Raw genomic sequence first — 23372 nt, forward strand, 5'->3', positions numbered from 1 at the left:
AATAGATCAAATTAAAGAAAAAAATTAAAGAAAATTTGCCTTTTTTTTGTCTTTATTTTTCTTAATACATAATCCGTATAATGAATAATAAAAATAAGACGTGTTTTCTATATGTGAAGGATACTATTAATTTCAGCACCGTGTTGCTATCACCCTCCTCTCAGTGTATTCTGCGGTCAGACCGCTGGGTGTCGCTGCCGAGCTGTCTGCAGGCTCCCGGTAGGAGCTGTCCGCGGTGCTGAAATGTGTCCGGAAACCTCTGAAAGAACAATATCACCTTTAGAGAAGAACTATCAACCCAACTTTATTTATAAAGCATTTTTCATACAAAATAGCTGCTCAGAGTGTTTGATTAAGGAATACACAGACGGAAAATAAGAACAAAAATAGACGACAACAACAGATACAATTTTGCAAGATTAAAAGATGAAAATAAAACATTGATTTAAAAAAAAAAAATCTATAAAAAAATCTATTTTAGAAGACAAAATAAACGCCAGGAATAATAATGAGAATAAGAATGAAAAACAACATTACTCCAAATTAAAAGCTAGATTAAAATTTACGTCTTTATTTCCTGTTTCATATACCAAGAAGACGATTATATGTCATTGATATGAATATTTGTGATCTGATTTGTTTACTTAACCTGCCATTAAATAGGTCCCAGACAGTTTATGCCTTAATTAATAAATGACTGCTGTTAATCTAAGAATGATTTATTGCATTGTTAGCATTAGGTATTAGCATGCACTGCTAAACTCATTCATCGATTTGTTTCCAGTATAAACAATATTTTATTACTTACTTGCTATGGTTATTATCATCCGTTTCTTTATCAATTATCTGTTATGTTAATACAACACAAAAGAATCACGTGTGTTGTTCCGGTGTGAGCCGTTAGATGGCGCTGTCAGTAAACGAGCCACGGCGGAAGAGCTTCTCGTACATGAGGACAAAATCAGTCAGAGCTTCATTCATTCAGAGGAAGGCACGGAACTCATCAGTGCTGCGTTTGTGCGCTTGGTGCTGCTTTAATCCCCGGACTTTGCACATCAGGAGGAGTATCATCATTAAGTAAAGCCTCGCTATTTCTCGTCTTATTTTATTCCCCTGCAGCGTAAACAGGGAGGACTACTGATCCGCTGCTGCAGGAAGCACCGGAGGGGTTACCGCTGAAGTTGGGCTCGGAAGTTGCTCGTTTAATCACGACTGTCTCCCGATAAAAAAAGTTCTGGTTGTGACGCTGGTTGCGTTAAACACCTGCACCATGTTAAGGAGACCCGGAGCTTTGAACGTGTGTGGAAAATGATCGCAACCAGCAACGAGCTTTTCACTATGGTGAGGAGATGTCTTCTCACTTTCAAACCGTTCAGGTAAGAACACGGAGCCTTTACGGAAGATTTACTGGCATGTAAAAGAAAGAAAGAAATTCTTAATTTTACATTTTATTTAATATACTATCAGGAAAAAATGGAAAACACAAGCATGACAATTAAAGGGATGCAGGAAAAATGCAATAAAAATGTAGTTATTAAGTCACCAAGTAAACATTTTATACACAACAAGCAAGTCAGTGTTCGTGAACACAGCCTATGCAGCAACTCTATTCATGTAAGGACATTTCTAACAAACATGCACTGATTTTTTTACACGATTTAAGCTGCTAAAAGATATAAATTATGTATTTTGTAGAAGTCCTGCAAGTTTAGTCTATTGGCTTTAATTGGAACAGCTGGACGCCTGCTGTGCAGTAATTAACGTTTGCATACACAAGTGACAGTTTCCCTACAAGCAAATGAAGCATCTTTAAACTCACTAAAACTTCCTGGTTTGACCCAAAAGGCTGTGCAGAAGCTCAAGGACTCATGAGCATTAAGGAATAAGTGAAAGCATAGGTAGGATTGGTGTCTGTGTCACTTTTGGTGACCTAACATTACCTGATGTTTTACAGCTCTGTGAGTGATTACAGTTGGGTCACACATTATGCTCTGCTCCACACAGGATTTAACATGCTCCTCCTGTACAGTTCAGTGAGTACAGAGAGACGAGGTCCAACACTTGTTAGCTCACACAGCCGTGCATGCTTCCCTGAACATCAAATCCTAGTTTCTCACCATTATCTCACATAGTGGGCAGTAATATCGTGTCTATCACTCACTCAGGATCTAGCTGGGGGTCTGCAGTCGGGCTGCACAATAAATCTCAAGTTCATCATTACTGCAACACGAGCATTCACGAGAAACACATCCCATAAGTCTGAATTTATCACAACGAATATGAACAACTATTTGACCTCTTGGATGGAGCCCTAATGGTCTCACACCGATCAGATGAACAAGCTGTTTGGATTTACATGTTGCACGCACAGGGGTTCTGTAAAACATGCAGAACAGCAGAAAGACGCAGAAAGTAAGAGTTATAGCTAATATGCACGCTTTAATATCATACATCATATCGTTATTGCGATATTGAACAACGTAATCGCACACCAGAGTTTTCTCAGGCCTAATCTGCAGTCAGTCGGTTCCCTGCCTTGTATAAATTCACAAAGCAAGCTGTAGTGTGAAAAATGGAAGCACGACAGTGTGTGCTGCAGTGCCCCTCTTCTCATTCGTTCATTTAAACCTTTATTTAGACTATAGAGGATTCAGAAACATGCACAAGTAGAACAAACAAAAGGACAAGAGTCAGTGCAAACAGATTATCGCCTTGGATTGTCCACGAGGAAATGAGTGTAGATCTTTAGAGTGAGTAAATAAATCTACATGTTTATGCACAGAAAGGAAAGGCTGATTAGGCAGCGAGTAGAGCGAGCTTGAGAGGCTCCTGTGGTCCAGTCCTGCATGATATTAAAAATGGTAGTGAACATGAAGTAAAAGATTTCTCTTCTCTTAAAAGAGAAGAACAAACAACTCTGTTATAAAGGATGGTGAGAGTCATAGGGATCTCTGGTGATGGATATGAGGGCAGAGGGATGAACTGAGTCCACAGATCTGAGAGTGGAGGCAGCAGCATGTCTGCAGATTATGTCTCTGTCTCTGGAGCTGATAAAAAGGCAGCTTTATCTTTAGTTTTTCTACAATTTAACAACAAGTTTGACCTGTTTCTGTAGAAAAAACAAGTGTTTGCTGCCGTCTGGTGATGGAAGGATGGCTCCAAACATGTTCCCAGCAGGGCTCTCGGAGCGGGCAGGCGAGCTAACCGGCCCGGAGCGCTTTGAGGACTTCAGAAATCTGTGTTTACTTCTCTCTGCAGCCACTCGCTTGTAATTTCAAGCTTTTATTTTGGACGTGAGCTCACTGAGCACAGTGTGATGCAGAAAACTCGTCCATGTAATGCTTCATTTGAGAGGACACAGTCAGTCGAGTGCACAATGCTTCTCAGTGGGTAGATTGGTACAATATGAAAACATGAACACGCTTCATAAAGCTTCACAAGGAGAGGAAACAGAGAGATGGGCCTGCCTAAAAACAAGAGGAAGAGTCAGAGCTGCACTTCCTCATCATGCCCCAAATACCTCGATCTGTCAAGTGAACATTTTCCCAAAGTCATCTTAAAAATGCAGCCGGAAACATTTAGAACAACTATAAGAAGAAATGTGAGATTACAGCTGCAACATGTACCTTTGGTTATGACCTGGGGACAACCAGTGGAGCCTGAGAAACACACACACACACACACACTGACACACATGCACTAAAACACATCAATAGTAATAAAAGTGCACACACAAACACACATCTTTAAACAGCTTGAACAGCACACACACTGATGTACAGGCACACTCTGACACACTTCTCCTGTGCGTCCCCCGAGCTCTAACCTTGTCATGCTCCCCCTCCTGTCTTCGTCTCCCTCCTGCAGGATCTTCGTGCTGGGGATCGGCTTCTTCAGCCTGTGCTTCCTAATGACCTCTCTCGGGGGCCAGTTTTCGGCCAAGCGTCCGGGAGATTCCCCGTTCACGGTGCGAGCTGAAGGTAAGCTTTTGCTCTTGCATGTCGGTGCGGCTCCGTCACCTCTCTGCGCCTCTGTGTGACGAACAGGTTGGGAGCACGCTGGGAGCGTCGTGGGGCTTCCTTGATTGCTGCCAGCGGCCCGAGCGACCTGCTCGCTTTGCTCATCAGGAGCGTGTCGAGGGAGAGGCTCCGCTCTCCTCTCATCTACACCGCCATCTTTTTTTAACACCTGCTTTCATCTCTGCTCAGTGACCTGGTTCTGACCCACATAAACTCATTTTTAGTCGCAGGAGTAGTAGCTGTAAATTTGTGGTTCTTTTTATGTTGTGTTGACCTTCTGCGTACACAGAAGATATTTTAGATTGAGTGAGTCCTTCCGAATCCTCCTTTAGATTCAAAAAAAGTAATTGCAGACATGAATCACTGCAGCAGTGAAGATTTAAAGTCGATATTTCAAGACCGTAAACCAGAACACGACAGATGATGAACGTGTGATTAAGGGAGAGGGATGCATTGTTTCGTAGTGAATCTGTAGGTGTGGTGGTTTCTCATTGAAGTCTGAAGTTTACACGTGTTTCTGAGGCCTTTGGTTGTTTGCAGGGAAATGTCTGTGTGGACAGCAAAAGAAGCAGAACGCTTCGACTGTAACTCGATCCCTGAAACATCAGCTGTAGTCTGACGACGATTTATCTTTTCATTCGTCTAAACAGCTGGATAAAAGTACAGCTAGTGTCTTCACTCCAAGTATAGACTGTATAAAAAGATGGCCGACATGACAGCTCCCTAAAAGTGAAGCCAAACCCTCTCCATCGCCCCCTGCTGACTGGCTGCAGTATGGCTCATAAAGCCCGCCTCCTCCATGTTAACAGATGGGACATGAGACAAACTATAAAATCAAAATACACATCAAATACATTTTTCTGTCTTTATAGTTAGTTCTTATCATGCTGATTTATGTCCAAGTGTTCATTTTTCTGAAACTTTTAATTAGTTATTTGATGTTATAAAAAGGGGGTGTGGCCTCATGATTGACAGCTCTGTTGACAAATGGGGCTCCTGCAGCGTTCTGTTCCCGAGTAGCAGAGTAGAGGAGGAACGGCGAGAGGAGACGTAACTAACACTAACACTACAGTCATTGAACTTTCCATAAGCGTGAATATCTGCTTCAGACCGACACAAGAGACTGCTCTGCTGCAGACTGAGCCCACCTGAGGGCTCCAACACGCCAAGGACACAAGGTAAAGGTGTGTTTAAGAAGGCAGCGCCTGCTCCGGGGGGGCATCTTCAGATACAGTCATTGACTCCATCTCAGGTCTTGTCTCTCATGTTGCTAGCCGGACTGTAAACAACCTTGAGCACACAGACAAAGAAGTCTTGTCCCGGAAGTCCTTCATCGGTTTTTTGAATAACTTCAGGCTGCACTGAAAGCCCTGACCTTTGACCCCAGAGTCTGTATCCTCCTGAGTTGATAGCTTTTGGATTATTTTAATTTCTTTGAGTGTAAGTGGTCGTTGACGGTGACCTTGTCCTCGCTGAGATCAACAAATCTAAGCCACACCCGACAAACACCCAAGCTATCTCCGAGATAACACCTTGTTGTCTTTCTGAGCACGTCTCCGTGTTTGTGCTCTGTGTCTCTGCATATCAAGCACTACAGCACGAGCCATGTGGGAGAGTCGGTGTTGGCTCTTGGACTATTGTCTCTCACCTTTTTATCTCCGCCTGGCGCGGTGTTGACTCTGCGTGTCATCCTCCGCTCTGTGGCGGATACCAGCTGGCACGGAGGGAAGCGACGCTGCTGCCTATCATAACCAAGCCGAGGACACCAGTTGATTATTTGTGTTAGTAAAATATTATGCTGATCATCATTTATTTCTATTCAAATGAGGCAGTAATCAGACCATCCTGCTCTGATAATGCAGCCCATTATACGGCCAATTAGGGAACCAGATATCGGCCAGATGTAGGAGGGAACTCTAAACGTGTAGTAACGCAGGACATGCTGTAGTTTGATGCATTTATGGATATCATTTCAAAGGTCTCTCCAATTTCTTTAATGGCACATGCAGAGCTGGTTCAGGGTGGAGAAGGGGGAGAGGGAGAGAGGTGGAGGTGTGGAGGGAAGGAAAGGAAAGCTGTCTGATTAATTAACCACTCATGGGCTGCAGTCGAGGGACGGCATCTGGCCTCTAGCTCATTAAACGCTGCCCGGCCGCTAAGCAGAGCGAGTCAGGCCGTGTAAACTCTCTCCCTGTGTTTGTGTTTGTGTACACGTGCATGTGAGGGAATGAGGATTAGCTGCGCGGGGAGTTGGCGTAATGACTGAGCTGGAAATAATTGCTCAGATACTGTACGTCCCTGCTGCTGGATGCTGCGGAGAGAAAACTGTGCCTGCACCCGTGTTGTCACCAACATGTGTGTGACATGCATGCATTCATTCAGGAAATGTAAAAATTTCATACCAACGGCGGAGGCGTCACAGTGTTGTGAAACTAAAAGGGTAAGCGGAATGGCCAGGCAGCGCCGAGAGGAACAACTACCTCGTTTAGTGCTGCTCCTGTGAGCGGCAACAATCGCCTGAGAGCAAAAGGTGAGAAGGAAAATAAGCAATTATTGTCCTGCTGCTCTCTCTCTCTCTCTCTCTCTCTCTCTCTCTCTCTCTCTCTCTCTCTCTCTCTCTCTCTCTCTCTCTCTCTCTCTCTCTCTCTCTCTCTCTCTCTGCCTCGATCCTCCTCTTTTCTTTATTTATTTCTCTCTGCTTCTCTTTTTCTCTTTGTCTTATTCTTCCCCTTAAACCCAAGACTCCAAGACAACAACAGACTCTTTTTTTATTCAATTTTTCAGCCTAATCTCTTTGTTATAGATTTTTATGTACTGAATATGAAATCACAGTGTATGAAAGTGTTGCACTCTCTGCGCCCTGAGACTCAAAATACCACTTAGTTGCATTTGGACACCGAGCTGTATCCAGGTTTAAAATGCACGCGTTTCTTCATTGCTTCCCTTTTGAAGGTACAGGAAACTAATGATGTAAAAAAGAAGTAAGACGAGGAGGGAGGGGGCGAGAGGGGGCCTGTTTCTGGCAGAGTGGGAGGCTTGAAAGGCTGAGGCATTTGATCCAAGATATCTTAAAGGCTCCAGAGGTGTACTGTAGCTTCCTAATAAGCTCTTTGAAGACCACCTTCACAGTGTGTCCCTTTAACACAGGGGCCTTAATGCAGCTCTGCCACAAAGGGAGGAAGAGGCTGAGGAGGCTTTCAGGTTTTACCCCGGTCACTAAATGCTTCAGATGCTAATGCGTTTTCAAATCCTACCTGCAGCTCTTTTTAACCGTCATCCTGTAAGTGATGGAGAGAGATGTTTTCCTGCAGGTAAACAGAGTAAACAACGAAGGCGGGTGTCCTCTCTGATCTTTATGAATCCATCTGCCACCTTATATTTGTTCTCCTTAATGCCACAAAAATGTGCGTGACTGAAACTCCCAACAACAGGTAACGTCAGATGCCATGGTGTTTGCTTTATGTCTGTCAGAAGGTGTTTATGTGTAAAAGGTTACATGGAGCTGTGCTGCAGTCGTGTGTTGTGTTTTTCTATGTAAGTTTGATTCTGCAGCAGGTGTGCAGGGAGCATCCTGTTCTCTGTGATGCGTTCACAGACACCATGGAACTTTGTTATTTCATGGCTCAGCAGTCCTCACGATGTCGTGCATGAACATTAGTCGGAGCTGACGTGGCTGCTGGTGAAGAGGTCAATGAGAGCGGAGAGCTTCTGTGTGTTTGTATGAAGAGAGGGATAAATAATCTGTCGTCTCCTCCTCCTTCTTCCCATTCTCCTCCTTCTCATCTTCCTCCTCCTCCTTCCCCTACCATCCTCCTCCCCGTCATCCTTCTCCTCCTTGTTTCCTCCTTTCTATCTTACTTCTCCTCCTCCTCCCTATCCTCCTCCTTCCCATCCTTCTCCACATCCTCCTCCTCCTTCACACCCTCATCCTCCTCTTTCTTTCCATCCTCCTCCTATTCCTTGGCATCATCCTCATCCTTCCCAACCACGTCCTCTTTGCTCCTTCCCCTCCTCCTCCTCCTCCTCCTCCTCCTACTTCTTCCATCCTCCTTGTCGATCTCCTCCTCCTTCCCATCCTTTCCATCCTCCTCCTCATCCTACTCCTTACCATCTTCATCTTCATCTTCATCCTCCTCCTCCTTCTTCTCCTTACTGTCCTCCTCCTCCTCCTCCCCATCATCTTCTTCCTCCTCCTCCTTCTTTTCCCTTTTCTTTCTTCCTGCTCCTCCTCCCTAGCATCCTCCTCCCCGTCATCCTTCTCCTCCTTATTTTCCTCCTTTCTATCTTACTTCTCCTCCTCCTCCCTATCCTCCTCCTTCCCATCCTTCTCCCCATCCTCCTCCCCCTCCTCCTACTTCCCATCCTCCTCATCCTCGTCCTTCCTATCCTCCTTATCCTCATCCTCCTCCTATTCCTTGGCATCATCCCCATCCTTCCCGACCTCGCCCTTTTCGTCTTCTTTCATCATCATCCTCCTTCCCCTCCTCCTTCTTCCATACTCCTTGTCATTCTCCTCCTCCTTCCCATCCTCCTCATCCTACTCTTAACCATCTTCATCCTCCTCCACCTCCTCCTCCTCCTCCTCCATGCTTTGGTGTTATGAATAAAATGAACTGACCTTTGCTCCTGATGTTTCTTCTCCGGCAGTTAAGAATAACTTGAAGTTAATATGCAGCGGACGGCCTCGCCCGTCATCCTCCGTCACCAGCTTCACTCACCTGCTGGGAAAACAGGTGACGTCCTTGTAGACTTTGGTTGTATTGATTGTTGGGCATCGACTGTTTGTTGCATTCAGCATGATTTGATGGAGTTTAGAGTCAGGTTGAGGCTGGTCTGTAAGGCTTGCGTTGGTTTATTTTGTGTGTTTCAGTCGAGTAAGTTGTCTCCTGTGTTGAGCAGAGGGAAATGAAGCTGTGATTGCATCTGTTTCTGTGAATGAGCTGCAGCATTATTAACATTTATCTGAGTGTGAACATGCAGCGTAGCGCTCCTACATGCAGTTAACACAATCATTTAACAGATAATTAATGCATTAACATATAACAGCATCCTGTGAGTCAGATCCCAGCCTCCTGTTGTGCAGATGTTTTCTCTATCAGGACTGGCAGCTCTGTACGGTGAGCTGTCAAACTGGGTCAGGAAGTAAACTTTGGTTTAGGAAGCATTTTCTATTCTTGTTGTCTCTTTTTTTTTTTTGCATTCTTGCAAAAATCTTCTGTGTGAAAAACAGGAAATATGTTTATGCAAATGCTCATCATATTTTCATGCCTCTGCACAATGTGAGAGCATGAAAGAGAATACAACGACTAAAGTCCCGTCCTGGAAAATGATCGTACGCTGTGTGTCTGAGAAGTGTGTGTTTAAAGGTTGTGTTCGCAGACGCTGAGCTCCGTGTGTGTGTGTGTGTGTGTCAGCCTTTCCTCACCTCCTGAGTTAGCAGGTGTGCTGTGCTGCTTCCACTGAAAAATGTATCTGCACTAGTAAAGCTGTATTAAATCAATAAACACTGCAGAGGTACAGTGTGCGCAGCTGAACGTGCCGCTATCTGTGGGGGCAAAGACAGATTCATGTATTAATTGAAGCAACAGAGAGGAATGTTTAATAGAAAATAGTGCAGGTAGTTTCCCTTCTCCAGCTGTCAGACTCAATAAGAGCGCGGCTGCACGGGTGACGGACGTTTCGGCTCTAATAGCTTTGGGTCTGTCAGCTCCCCTATAGGAGCCGAGGAGACGAGAGAGACTCGGTTTCAATCAGCTGTTTTTTTAATGAGTGTTGGAATTAAGAGTGAGAGGGGCGTGCTGGGAAAGGTGTGTGTGTGTGTGTGTGTGAGAGAGAGAGACTGCAGACAGGGATTGTATGAGTTTCTCCAGCTGTCAGGTGAGATGGAGAGGTCCGACTCTGAGCCCCCCCCTCGCTAAGAGAACGAGCGTTTCAGAGATGACAGGATTTATTTATTTGGCTCTGGAGCCGACGGGGAGGAGAGGAGACGTGAATGAAACATGACACACGGCGACAATCGATTGTTTTCTTGATGAATAAATTACTAAATGCAGAAACTTTATTCCATCAGAGTTTCTGCAGCTGTGAGGTTTTTACTTTTCTGTGTGTATTTGTGTGTTGAGCCTTGTTAGGCTGCAGCATTGTTCTCATTCAAAGGAAAAGCACATTAAAGCATCAATTTGAACATTTAAACATTCAAAACGTCTCCACAGGGTCGTTATGCAACTTCACTCGCATGATAGAAATCAATAATGCCGAAGAAATGATGATAAATACAAGATGAAAAAATAAGACAGATTTACAAACACACACAGAAGGCACTGAGGGTGGCAGAAGATACAATTATAAACTAGCCAGCTTTAAGCTAACACCAAAATGTGTCTCTGGAAGCTTTACGAGGAGTACACGGTTAGTTTTACAAGCAGGTAAAACATAATGAAGTCCTGATGGCAGCAGAGAAACTTAGAAGGAATTTAGATCTCTTTGTTTCACACCGATAATCTGAGAACAAATTACAACGATGATGCTCAGTCTGTCTCAATAAAGCATCATTTGAAGTTCCAGTATTCAGGTAAAGTAACTTAACAGGGTGTAAATGTCATTTTATGCTGTCGAGGCGACTCACAGAGAAACTCTTACGTTAGCCAGCTTTAAGCTAACACCAAAATGTCTCTCTGGAAGCTATGAGAGGAGCACATTTCTCAATCTATGTGCCAGTCGCCAGTCAATCAGAGGGCTGTCACACAGAGACAGACAACCTTTCCGCTCACATTCGGGTAATTTAGAGTCACCAAGTAACCTAACTCATGTCTTTGGACTGTGGGAGGAAGCTGGAGTTCTAGGAGAGATCTCATGCAGAGGGGCCCACTACGTCTGAACTGGGATTCGAACCATGAACCTTCTAGCTGTGAGGCAACAGTGCTAACCACTGCCCCACCATGCAGCCCCATATTAAGGACTAGTTTATCCACTTTGTATTGACATCTCTTCACGTCATGTCGTAGGATCTATTTGTTGCCATTAATTGATGAAGTATTCAGTTTGGCCCAGACGCCCGCTGACTCTCTCTTTATGTGTTGTTGTTTAAAGCTGACTGTCAGTGTTTCCTGTGCACACGGCGGGCTACAGTACAAATGGCGATCTAATTGGAGTTTGTTCATAGTATCGATTGTGCTGTGGCACTCTGGAAATGGAGTCGTTAAAGGAGATTAGCGGCTGCTAACTCGGCTCTTTATTAACCAGCAGATGAGCGACGACACCGAGGAGGCTGTGCGCTAACACGCACTTACAATCAGACTCTGCTGCAGCTCGCCGGGCTGAGCACGAAAACACGTGATGTTCCCTCGAGAGGCTGCAGGGAGCGAGAGTGACGACTGGCCTGATGAACAGTTGATTGCAAATATATAAGGCTGAGCTCAAAGTGTTCTGCGCAGGAAGGGAAAGAGTTCGATGCTCAGTAATGGTGATTTACGAGCACAATGTGAGCGAGGAGAATTACAGTGAAGGAAGAAAGTTCTCCCACGCTGAAGCCCGGAGGCAGCGACTACACCGCAGCTGAGAGAGGAAACTGAACCGTGCAGGTGCTTAAGCTCAAAGTAAAGATAAATCTTCACAAATATTTAACGTACGAGGGTTAATTTAGAGTTTGGTGAGAAAGGTTTGTTCTTGCACCTGCAGCCAGACGCCACAGATTGTTTACTCCACCTTTATAGTTTATTACCCTGCAGTGATTTACTCTGCACTGACTCTCACCTCCTTCTCTCCTGTATTATTCTGCTTATTTATATCTAACTATTTTTATAGATTGTTTTTAAACAAAGAGTAACAAAGACAAAATTTCACTGGACCAGAGATCTGTCATTAATTAGGTGCAAAGAAGGTGTAAGAGGAAAGGGACAAACTAAACAAACACAAACAGTCTTTGAAGGGAACCACTGTGACTGTGACTGCGACTGACACACACACACACACACACACACACACACACACACACACACACACACACACACACACACACGCGCACAGACCTTCTCTCTTGGTCCTTATTTTATCGACTCCTGATGTAATACACTTTCCTCTCAGCACAGAGAGGTGACTTTCGGCCGCTGGTGATGAATGAACTCTGACTGGAGGAGTGAGCTGCACACATTGCACTTTTCTAAAGCCTAATGCAATTGATGAGGGAACACGGAGAGGTGCGCCTTTATTTTCACTCCCTCCCCCTGAAAACAAGAACAGTATGAGGCTGCTGGTGTTTCTTTCTCAGACGGTCAAATCACATTTTCACTCGAGTCCCGTGTGTCGTGTTATTTATCGTAAATCTGCGACTTTTCCTCATGTTATGCTGCTACGAAGTTTTCTTAGCCCCTAAATTGTCATGCAGTTACATGTTAATAAAAGGCTCTGTGGGTGTAGAGCTTAATCAAAGTAAACCGTGCAGGTCAGGACCTCCTCTTCCTGGTGCTGCAGCCTGACCTGCTCTGACCTGATTATCTGAAGCTGCAGGCGCGTTAATTGACAAGGTGTTCGCTCACAGCGGGGCTCCGGTTTACCACCAGCCAGGTCGTTCATTATTTGTGCCGAGCAGAAAGAAAAAACAATCCTGTTCTCGCTAACGCCGTGAATGTGTTCTCCTTGGCAGAGGTTAGTAATGAAGAATGAAAGAAAAACAAGACTGAAGCGATGTTTTAAAGTAAAATGAGACACTTGGATTAAAAGGTGACCTTGAACGAGGCTGCAGCAGAGACTCTACAGCTGCAGTAAATCATCCCAGAGATAAAAGAAGCTGCTTGTTTGTTGCTGTGACCTTGTTTTAAGAACCCAAATGCGGTCGTGTAAAATGCGACTTATCTGCACTCTTTCATGTCTCCATTTAGTCATATTTGTCGCTGTGTTTGCGTCTTTTTCAGTGCTCGGCGGCCAGGAGTCTCGAGGGGTGCTGAGGAAAATCAGCGACATGCTGGAGGTCATTATGAAGAGGATGGACGCCCTGTCCCGACTGGGAAACACCTCGGACGCACACAGGCTGGACGAGCTCAGCTCGGCCCTCGACAGGTGCGCCATCCTGGTTTTTAACACCTGTCAGATGTGTTTAAATTAGTTACAGCTCATGTGAAAGGCCACCAGCTGTCATGTAGGGTTAGTTTCCCTGCACAACATGAGGACATTGAAGGAGGCAGGTGACGACGGGACTGTATTCTTGTTAATCTTCAAGGGAAATGATGCTCAGGGGTTAATCTTTTAATAAACTGAACATTAGACTTCATAAGTCAAAGAGTTGCACCGGAGATTTGGATTTAATTTGTTTGTTTTTTACGTTAGTGTCTCCCTCAGGTCCCGTCACGCCCTTTCACGGAAATTATTATAAACATTGATTTTGTCTGTAGAGCTCAAAGTTTATTCTCGGCCTTTGAAACAAAAGTTACAAGAAAATCTCATAATTCATAATAATTTACCCGCTTTGATTGCAAAGAAAATTATTATTTATTATTATTATTTACAAACGATTTCCTGACAAACAGACAAGATCCATGTCCTGATGAGGATTGTGTGACATGACCGAAAGCTTATTGCTTATTGGACCTTTTAATGTTTTTGTAAAATTGTCCACTGTTTGGGAAATGTGAGGGACTGAGAGACCAAATAGCTTAAAGTTTGGAGTCTTCTTTGTTGTACTTAATTTGGAATGCAGGTTCATCTGATACCTACGGAAGCCCTAAGGGGACATGCATCCATACGTTTAGTCCGTTTTCCCGTGATGAGTAATTTTGTTGTTTTCTGTAGCTCTCGACTCATTTATCTCGAGATAACAAAGCTGGTTTTCTCCTGATAATTTTACGTTGATCTAGAAAACAGAACAGGCTGCTCACTGTGATATTACAGAGCAGGACATCGCCCACACTAATGAGGTAACTTCAGCCTGTTTCCATGTTTGTTTTGTGCTTTTGCAGCTCTGGAGATACGAGGTATGATCTGACGTCACGGTGCCGCAGTGTCGTTATCGAGAGATCGAGATAAATAAGTCGCGATCTTGAGAAAACAATCGGAAACAACTTGTTATCACTGGAAAACAGAGTAAATAAAACGTATGGTTGCATGTCCGCTTTGGGCTTCCGTAGATTACAGTGACCTTGACCAGAAGGGATGTTAGAAGACAAACAGCTCGCTCAGCCAATAGATGGCTTGATTGGAGTGTTCGTCCCGGTCGCTCACAGTGGATGTGTCATGTGTTAAAGAAAAAAAAAAGCCTTCCAACTTCCATTGCGACTTTTTTAAAACAGCAGCCACAAAATCCTGGAGGGACTAGTTAATGCAGTTAAAGTCAGCAGTGACAGAAAGATGGCAGGAAAAAGCAGCAGCCCGAAGCATCAAGGTTCAACTCGAGTTGGTCTGTAGAATATGTCATTTTCCAGCTTATTTGCACAGTAAAATCTCACTTCTCCTTCAAGTCTCAACTAAAAACATACTTTTGTATTTCAGTGTTTGAGTCCTCCTGTTCTCTTTCATCCTGTTCTTTGTTCTTCGTTGTGAAAGTTTCAGTTCTTATCTGTTGCTCCTTTTGTGCCTTGAACAGTGTTTGATAAGCTGCTGCTGTTTTTAAATGTGCTGTAGACATAATTTTAATTAGTGGATTGATTGATAATGATTAAATAAAAAACATAGAGGCTGAAGGGGACAGGAGAGAGATACAGTGTGAAGAAAAAAATGGGGCCAAGTATTGAGCCTTGAGGCATCCCAGCAGAGCAGGCGCCTGCTGTTAAAAGAGCCTCGGTGTCAAAGAAGATGATATGTGTTAGAACGAACTCCCTCCCTCTCCACATGCAGGCAGCAGGAGAAATAAAAGAGACTCTCATATAAACTGGAAAAGGCAGAGCAGGGGTCGTGCCGGACAAGTTGTGCGCGCTCAGTTCTCATGCTGCACCTGCTCGGGGTTTGAGGACAGGAAGCTCCCTCCTGTGCCTGGTTCCCTCCCCGACATCACCCCTTCTCTTCCTCACAGCCGGGAAATATCTGCTCTGAAATCCTTGTTCAATGGAGCCAGCAATGCAACACACATTGATGGTACATTTAAATGCAATGTAATAGTATTGGTAACTTACAACATGTCTGGACACTGTGTTCACTACTTGCTGTCTGCAGCAGTTACAATGACAGAAGAGGTGCAACGCCACACCCCAGAATAGTCTGGCCTTTTCTTCTACACACAAGTGAGCTCAATTTAACATCAATACGTCTCCGTTAGAAATGACCTTCATCTTTTCTCAGCCTGATCCTAGTTTCACATCTTATAATGACCTTTTTTCTCTTCTTTCTGCACTGATCTTTATATAACTGTAATAATCAGCTCCAGTAAGATCCAAAAGAAAACTCTATTGACTTCCAGATGAGCGCCCCAAAATAAGTCTTTGTGATCAAATTTAGGTCTCAGTGTTAAATCAAGATCTAAATTTAAACGTCTGTTTCTTTTTAGAAAGCGTTTGAAGTCTGTTTGTGACAAACGGGGGAGAAGAAGCTCAGTGGGAGGGTTTCCCGTTTAAGACCTATGACGGACCAAGCGTGGAAATTAGAACTGGTAGCTGGAGAGGTGCCAGATCTTCTTCTCCTTCTTCTTCTTCTTCTACTTCTTCTTCTACTTCTACTTGTTCTACTTGTTCTTCTTGTTCTTTTCTTCTACTTATACTTGTTCTTATACTTCTTCTCCTCCTCCTTCTTCTTCTACTTTTTCTTCTTGATCTTGTTCTTCTTCTACTTCTACTTGTTCTTCTCCTTCCACTTGATCTTATACTTCTTCTCCTCCTCCTTCTTCTTCTACTTTTTCTTCTCGTTGTTCATGTTCTTCTTCTACTTCTTCTCCTTCTCATTCTTGTTCTTCTTCCCCCTCTTCTTGTTGTTCTTCTTCTTCTTGTTCTTCTACTTCTTGTTGTTGTTGTTCTTCTTTTATATTTTTCACTACTAGCCTCATAAATAATTGCTTAACTTCACATTAGTGCACATAAAGTAGAAACCTGACAATTAAATTCAACCTTACTTTAAATGAGCTGCCGTTTGTTCCTCAGGTGATGAAGCGGTGCTGAAACCTACGTTTGATGCTTTCATTGTTTTTCTCACATTCTCGTGTTTTTGTAAATTATTGCCCCCAAACAATTTGATGTTTTTAAGTAAGGACAGAACTGTGAACACTAAGCACATCAAAGGAAAGCTAATTTTTTAGATGATTTATTTCTGATAAGTCAAAGAAAAGGCTTCAGTGAGCAACAAACTCTCCTCCCTCTGACTCTCTGCTTTTAACAGCCTGCTGGAAAACATTTATTGTTCTCTGGCCAAAACTTCCTATAATTATTTCTTTCTATCTGCAGTTTGATATTACTCTTACAGAATTAAATCTTCTCTGCACAATGCCCGCTGGATGTACTCTCAGGCATATAACTCTAACAGTCCTTTAATTGGCCCCTCAGGGACTGAGCTGGAGATGTAACTGTGGCAAAGGCTAAATAGTTTTCAAACTAACTTGGTGGTGAGAATGAATCTCAGGCTGATGCTTCATGACTTCTTTCACCTCGCTGCTCAGGTGATGAACAGTGTAGCTCAGGTTCATCAGAGAGATTACAGAGTCAAACTGTCACCTTACAAACGGTTTAAAGCAACACGGTCGTCTTCTTTATGTGCAACAGCTCATAAGTCATGCTTTGCTGACGTTCCTGCAGTGCGAGTGTGGTCTACCTGAATTTGGTGCATCATGGGTACTTTCAATGTGTCTTTGGGAGTTGGATGGATAGGGTGTCTCTCTGTTATGGACGTGTGACTGTAGGAGGACGGGGAGCAGCTCGTTCTTCCTCTCGGCCTTCAGAAACTCATCATGCTGCACTTTGTGCTGATTTTTCAGCTGCTTGAACAAGTTAGTTTGGTTGCTTTGCAGCGCTGACGCAGGTTCCATGACCTCTTTGACTTTTTTCTTGCTTCAACCGGCCAATCACGAAGATTTCAGTTTCCTTCTCTTGGGCGATATATGGTAATTAACCAGACGTCCACGGTTGGCTCCGGTTGTAACTCTTGATATTCCTGGCTGACGGTCGCTTTCCTTTTTAGACTGTTTGCTTCATCTGAGCGTCGAGTTTGTTTCTTCTTCTTTGGATTTTCACTTATTTTTGAAGTTGTATCTGTAGTCATCCATCTTTTCTTTGTTTGTTCAGCCAGAGTAGATTACTGACCGGAAAAGCAGCCGCTTAGCTCCACCTATCCTCTCTGGCAGACCAACCACTGCTGGCTGATGGAAAACGCGTCACTAACTGGGCGCCGCTTGTGATTTTTGAAGACCTTGAATGTCGCCACACCCAGCCCATAATAATACTATATACTGCAAATGCAAGGCTTTCATCAGTGGGTCATAGGGTCAGTCACCATTGTGTTACCTCATTCGGCGATAGATGGAGACTTAACAGACATTTATTTACATGAAAATCTTCGATTATTACTTGAACATCACTCGCCCTGAGCCTGACACCTCCAAACAAAGGCTGACGAGCCGTTTCAGGGGACCAGCTCTTTGTCTTCTGTTCCAGACATTTGACTTTAGTTTCTCCTGTCCGTCTCTGTTGTTTCCTCTTCCACTCTACACTACCGCTGAGAGATAGGCGCTCATGACATGACATGCCAGCTTCCCCAAAAGTGAAGCCACACCCTCTCCATCGCCCCCTGGGGGAGGGGCTGTTAGTTTAGGGAGCGCTTAATTTGATATGCAGCAGAGTTTTCTGCGGGCGGAGCATTTTAAGTGTCAGTCATGTTTATTTAATAATAGGAAGACAAAATAATGACCAGGATTAATATTCAATCTGTATGGGTGCATAATTGGCAATTAATTTGTGCTGACCTGCTGGTCTAAGAGAAATCGGTTCGGCGACCTGCTGCCTCCTGGGACCGACATGGAAGAGGTTTCGGTTTAGCTTCAGTTTTGCACATGAGCACAATTTGATTTGTTTCACACAGAAAAACTTGCTGCCTCAATGAAATCAGACTAGCTGCTTTAGCTTCCTGAGTTTACGTCCTCCGAGCTGTTTAATGAGCAGGGAAGATCCCAGAATCACTTCTGCATAACAAGAGGAGCTCATTAATGCAATCCATAAAGTGTTTGTTTACATGTAAAACAGGGAAATGATACAGTGCAGGTTGGTTACTACGTAGGCAGAACATAGCTTGTGTTTCGCGTCTCGGCTCCGACCTCATCACTCCTCACAGATTTATTTTACATGCAGAAATTTGAGGAGTGATGAGATAATATCTTAAACCACCCCGCCCCCTCTTTCAAGTTCAGAAACCTGGAACTTAAATGTGAACATTTCCTGCTTTTCTTTGTCTGCAGGGCGATGAACTGAATATGTGAATAAGGCAACATTTATAGACCAAACAATCCAACAATTAGTGGAGAAAATCTGTGCAGCTGAATGAATAATAAAAGTAACTGTTAGCTGGAGCCCTAGTTGTGTCACTACTGGCTCTATAAATAATTGCCCTTCACATTCAAACAGATTTTCTTTGTGCTTTCAAAGCTCATTTATTTTTTCTTCGGCTGAGTCAAGGCTGAGGTCTTCCTCAAGAATATTTTATAATTTATTGCATAAATCCATTAAGCCTTAATGCAGGTGGCTGCAGTGCACTTTTCAGGTGCTGAAACCTTTTTTCCTTTTGGAGGTTTTTGTTGAACTTAAAACATCTTTTCTGTTTGCACCCTGCAGAACGGTGCATGTGTCATAGTCTTGTATCTGCTGCAGATACAGCAGCAGGTCTGGAACATATTTTCACACACTTAAGCTCAGAGGTTACATTATGTTTCATACACATGCACTTTAGGCCTATGAAGCAAAGTGTAAACCCTCCTCCTTTCGTCATTCACAATCTTTTTCCATGACAAAGATGAGACGTTGTCGAGCTAAAAATAGATCTTTGATAATAAAAACTCTGACGACGAGACGGGACTAAAATGTTGGTGGTGTATGGAACGCTGAATGGACCAATAAATCTAGTTAATCGTTCACATTAATACGTCCAATATGTATGTCTTAACGTGCCAGAATATGTCGTCTTTACACGTCCAAGGCTCCTTGATATTGCTTGGTGTCAACATTCCCAACCCTTTTTAGACGTAGGGCTTGCGTTGGGCTGTACGTATTTCTCAGTTGTGGTCATGTGTGCTCTTGTTAGTTGGTCTGTTTGGGCTACATAGCGATCACGTGTCTAAAGCCCAGCTCAGATCGATGATTCGCAACGCAACAAAACAGTTTTAGAATGTGAACGGTCCAGTGTTAGAACGTTCACGATCAGATGTCGGGGGATTCTTTTGGCAGTTGCATCCAGTGCGGGGTGGATCCATTTCTGAAATTGTGCGGGTAATTCATACGGGGTTACTTTTGTTTCTTTATTATGCAATCAAACATAAAAGTTTTGAGAGCAAAACTTTCCACTCTGCCATCAAAAAATAGATTTCCTGACCTCAATTCATACAAGGTTGATTGAGTGGGGAATAGTTATCTCCCTTCCAGTGACCCTCAGTAACGGATGAATATTGGGTGCAATATTAAACGTCTTAGTAATGCACTTGTTAACAGGTAATTTTCTGTCGTCTAACGCACTGTTAGCATATTCAAATATAAATATCAGACGTATTAGAGCGAACATCGAACTAGACGTATTGGTCCAATCGGCGTTCCATAGGGGTGGGCTGTCGGACATTCAAAACATTTTAAAGCCTCTCGCCCCAGTTGCAGATAACGGGTATCATGAAGGTGGTTGTGAACTTTCTCTGTCAACTCTTTCTGCTTCAGTCTCTGAGCGCACTCATAGAAAAAGAGGCGTTTTAGGCGTCATGTGACGCTTCTTCTGCACAAAAAGGAGCAGCCATCGGCTGTCTGCTTCAGACTGTTTAAATGAGAAGCGATGATGATGTGTAATCTTTAGATGCTGTTTCCTCATCGTTCTTTTCCTCTGCGGATGATCTCCTGAAATTTAAGTGGTGTTAATTTTACCTGAAGTGAACAGGTAAAAACGAGAAGAGGGAGACTGGAAGAGGAGGAGACTAAAAGTAATGCCTAAAATGTGATGACTTTTTATCGACTAAAATGTTTTGAGTTGTCGTCGACTTAAACTATAAAGGGTAAATTTGACTAAAATGTGATTTAAACTAATTTTCTTCTGAAGACTAAATCTAAAATAGCTGCCAAAAAGAACGCTGCTTCGTTCCCTCCGTCTCACCCCCCACTCTCCCTCTGCATATTAAATATTGGTTTATGAGTGTTTTGCCAACAGCTTCCAGGCCACAGAGGTCAAGTGCAGTAAAACACATTTGCTAACAACCTAATTGTCTTCTGTTTGTGTTTTCCCCGTGGGACCGGTTTTAACATGCTGACTTACGGTTTTTATCCCAACAAATAAATTATCTGTCAGTGTTTAAAAGCTTTTCGATTTCACGCCTCAAGTTCTACACAATTAGCATTTCTTCCACCACTTTAACAAATGCAGCAAATACGGCCGGATAGAAGGAGCTATTAAAGACGTATAGCGTCCTCTTTCTTCTGGATCATGTTGAGATGTTTTTCCCTGAAATATCCAGTATTTAGACGTTCTCTTCCTCTTTGTGCATGATCAGGATTCAGCCAGTAGGCCTGGTGGAGCGGATTCAGGCCATAGCCCAGAACATGTCTGACATGGCGGTGAGGGTGGAGCAGATCCTACAGCGCAGCATGGCCAACAACAGAGGTACGAACACACACACACAGCCTGCACGCTCACACACGAGCCGGGAGAACAAAATATAGCAGAACCCTTCAGATGAATCCCTCGAGTCATTTGCGATCTGCAGACGCTTTTCTGTCAAAGCCTGGATCACGTCTAACGCTTGAATGCACAATTTATGTCTAAGGCACACTTGCTGGTTGATCATATAGAACATGACAGACATTATTCACGGCACATTACCCGTTCAAATAGCAGGCAACTGTTGGTGTCATGGTGGAGGAGCTGGGTTGTTGCTGCTCTGTCAAAACCACTCGACTGCAGGATGTTTAAATCATGATGATGAAGTGCAGCATGGTTAATGGGATCCCGGCCTGTCGGCTTTCTTTATTAGCCTTCATTCTCAATTTCTCTATCGGGCACGGATAGAAATCGGACGGCAAGATTTAACACACGATTCAACTCCTCTCCTGTGTCCACTATCCTGCTGTAAGAGGCTGCAAACGTCACTTCAGCGTCTCATTAAATGCTTCAGATTATTTGTCCGTTGTTGTAATGTGGGATATAATTTAAACAAGGACGGAATGAACGTGCTTAAATTTGACAGCAGCAGGAAGAAGCACTTTTCATGGTGAGAGGTCTGACGTTGCGATGCTAATCAGACAGAATGGTGGGCAATTATTGGTCTTTGATTGTGCTCTCGGATGCTCGGCAGGATGCTGGCAGAGGAGCTGCAACGGCTTCTTTAATTAGGCTCGGTGTTAGTGCCGGGCTTCCTGGAGGAGAAGAAGAAGAAGAGGAGGAGGAGGAGGAGGAAAGAGAGAAAGGGGCAGAGAAGGAAAAAGGGAGCAAGAAATAAGTTTTTTAATTATGTTTTTAATGAATCACACTAATGTGATGTATTTATAGTAAATCCAGTGAGTGGGCTGGAGCAGAGAGTTGGCCAATCAGCAGGGGAGGCCGAGCTTTTACAGGAGCTTGTAAGCTGAACATACACTCTAATTTATCTCTAAGGCATTAGGATGTAATCTGTAATGTACAAAACAAACACACGCTTAGGTAAACACAACAATGGCCCGTTTAATTTATGACCAATTGGGAGTCATGGATAAGCGTTAAGATTAATTTGTGCTATTAGTGCATCATGTTTTATGTAAACTGCAGTTAAACGAGTTTAAAGAAAGATAAAATATCAAATACAACATTTCTGCATCATCCATCTTATTACATCATTTTCCTTTATACCACTAACCAAAGGTGTCCCACAGGGATCAATTCTGGGCCCTGTCTTCTTTACAATTTAGATTAATATTCTTTTTTCCAATGACTGACTGTAATATCCATCCTTTTGCAGATGATACTCTTCTGTATTGTTTTGCTTCCTCTGTTCAACTCGCTATCGAGAACCCACTTTTTTTTAATGCTCTTCAGAATGCACTTAGCAGCTTTGAATTAAATGGACTGCTCTTATATGGCGCTTTCCTAGTCTTCAGACCAATCAAAACGCTTTTACACTCCATGTCACATTCACCCTTTTACACTTACACTCTCTGGCCACTATATTAGGTACAACTGAAAAATCGAATGAAATCCAATACACCAGCTCAGCCATAAGATTTGCTTTTATGTTGCCTTTAATGTACAGGCTTTTTTCTAAGCTGGTGTTAATTCACATTTCAGCGTCAAGGTCATAATCGGTGGTGGGGCTGTACTGAGCTGCATTATATTCAGAGGTGTTCCTAATACTCTGGCCCCCTCATGTTTGTAAATAGGGAGGACAAAAAATTAGAGACACATCTGAATATAATTAACTTCATAAAAGCAGAATCCATGGCAGTGCTGTTGCATTGAGCTGCATTAGATTGTACAGGTGTACCTAATGAAGTGGCCTGTGAGTGTATATTTACACTCTGATGGCAAAGGCTGCTATACCAATCACCAGTCAGGATCTATGCACATTAATACTACTAGGGCTATGCCTTCAGAAGCAATGTTGGGTTCAGTGTCTTGCCCAAGGACACTTTGACAAGTGACTGTGGCAGTCAGGGATAAAACCCCCAACCTCTCAATTGAAAGACGACCAACTCTACGACTTAGCCCCAGCCTTCCCAAATTAGTGCTAAACGCTAGCAAAACCAAACTAATGCTTTTTTAAAGAGGGGGTATGAAGCTGTTTCACATTTTAAGACGTATATATAATGTTACAATGTTGGATGAAAGTATGTTTGAGTAATCCCCAGGCTTCTCAGCTTAGTCTGCAGGCTGCACTTTGTGACATCACAAAGTGCAGCCTCAGCAGGCTTCAGAGAGCTGGCCAATCGGAAGAAAGAACGTGGGCTTGTAGGGGCGGGGTTTCTTAAAGGGACAGAGCTGACTGAGTCGTTTCAGGCAGGGGCTGTATGAGGGCCTGCACAGAGCACCAGTGTGAGAAAAATGAGGAGTTTTTTTAACTGTAAATTATGCTAAGCTACTCCACAGGTATCACAGAGTGAAATACGAAGTTAGCATAATACCCCCCCTTTAAAAAGAAAAAGATTTAAACAGCCTACACCAAACCCCACTGAACCGTAGCATTATTGAAAGAGTCTGAGTATGAACATCTTGCTAGTTGGCTTGATGAATCATTTTCAT

General features: G+C 43.4%; 1 protein-coding gene across 1 annotated transcript in view; it reads left to right on the top strand.

Moving 5' to 3' along the window:
* The first annotated feature begins 1173 nt into the window (after positions 1-1173).
* The window catches only part of LOC138604140 (alpha-1,6-mannosylglycoprotein 6-beta-N-acetylglucosaminyltransferase B-like), a 60868-nt gene continuing 38669 nt past the window's right edge, over positions 1174-23372 (top strand). Inside the window, exons 1-4 of the mRNA XM_069675997.1 lie at positions 1174-1376; positions 3868-3980; positions 12929-13073; positions 20656-20765. Of these exons, the coding sequence (XP_069532098.1) occupies positions 1309-1376; positions 3868-3980; positions 12929-13073; positions 20656-20765 (436 nt within the window). The 5' untranslated portion in view covers positions 1174-1308. The remainder of the gene's footprint in view (positions 1377-3867; positions 3981-12928; positions 13074-20655; positions 20766-23372) is intronic.

This window comes from Semicossyphus pulcher, unplaced genomic scaffold (assembly GCF_022749685.1).
Source record: "Semicossyphus pulcher isolate SPU_LCO1_2020_fin unplaced genomic scaffold, fSemPul1.0.p SCAF_25, whole genome shotgun sequence".
Lineage (NCBI taxonomy): Eukaryota > Metazoa > Chordata > Actinopteri > Labriformes > Labridae > Semicossyphus > Semicossyphus pulcher.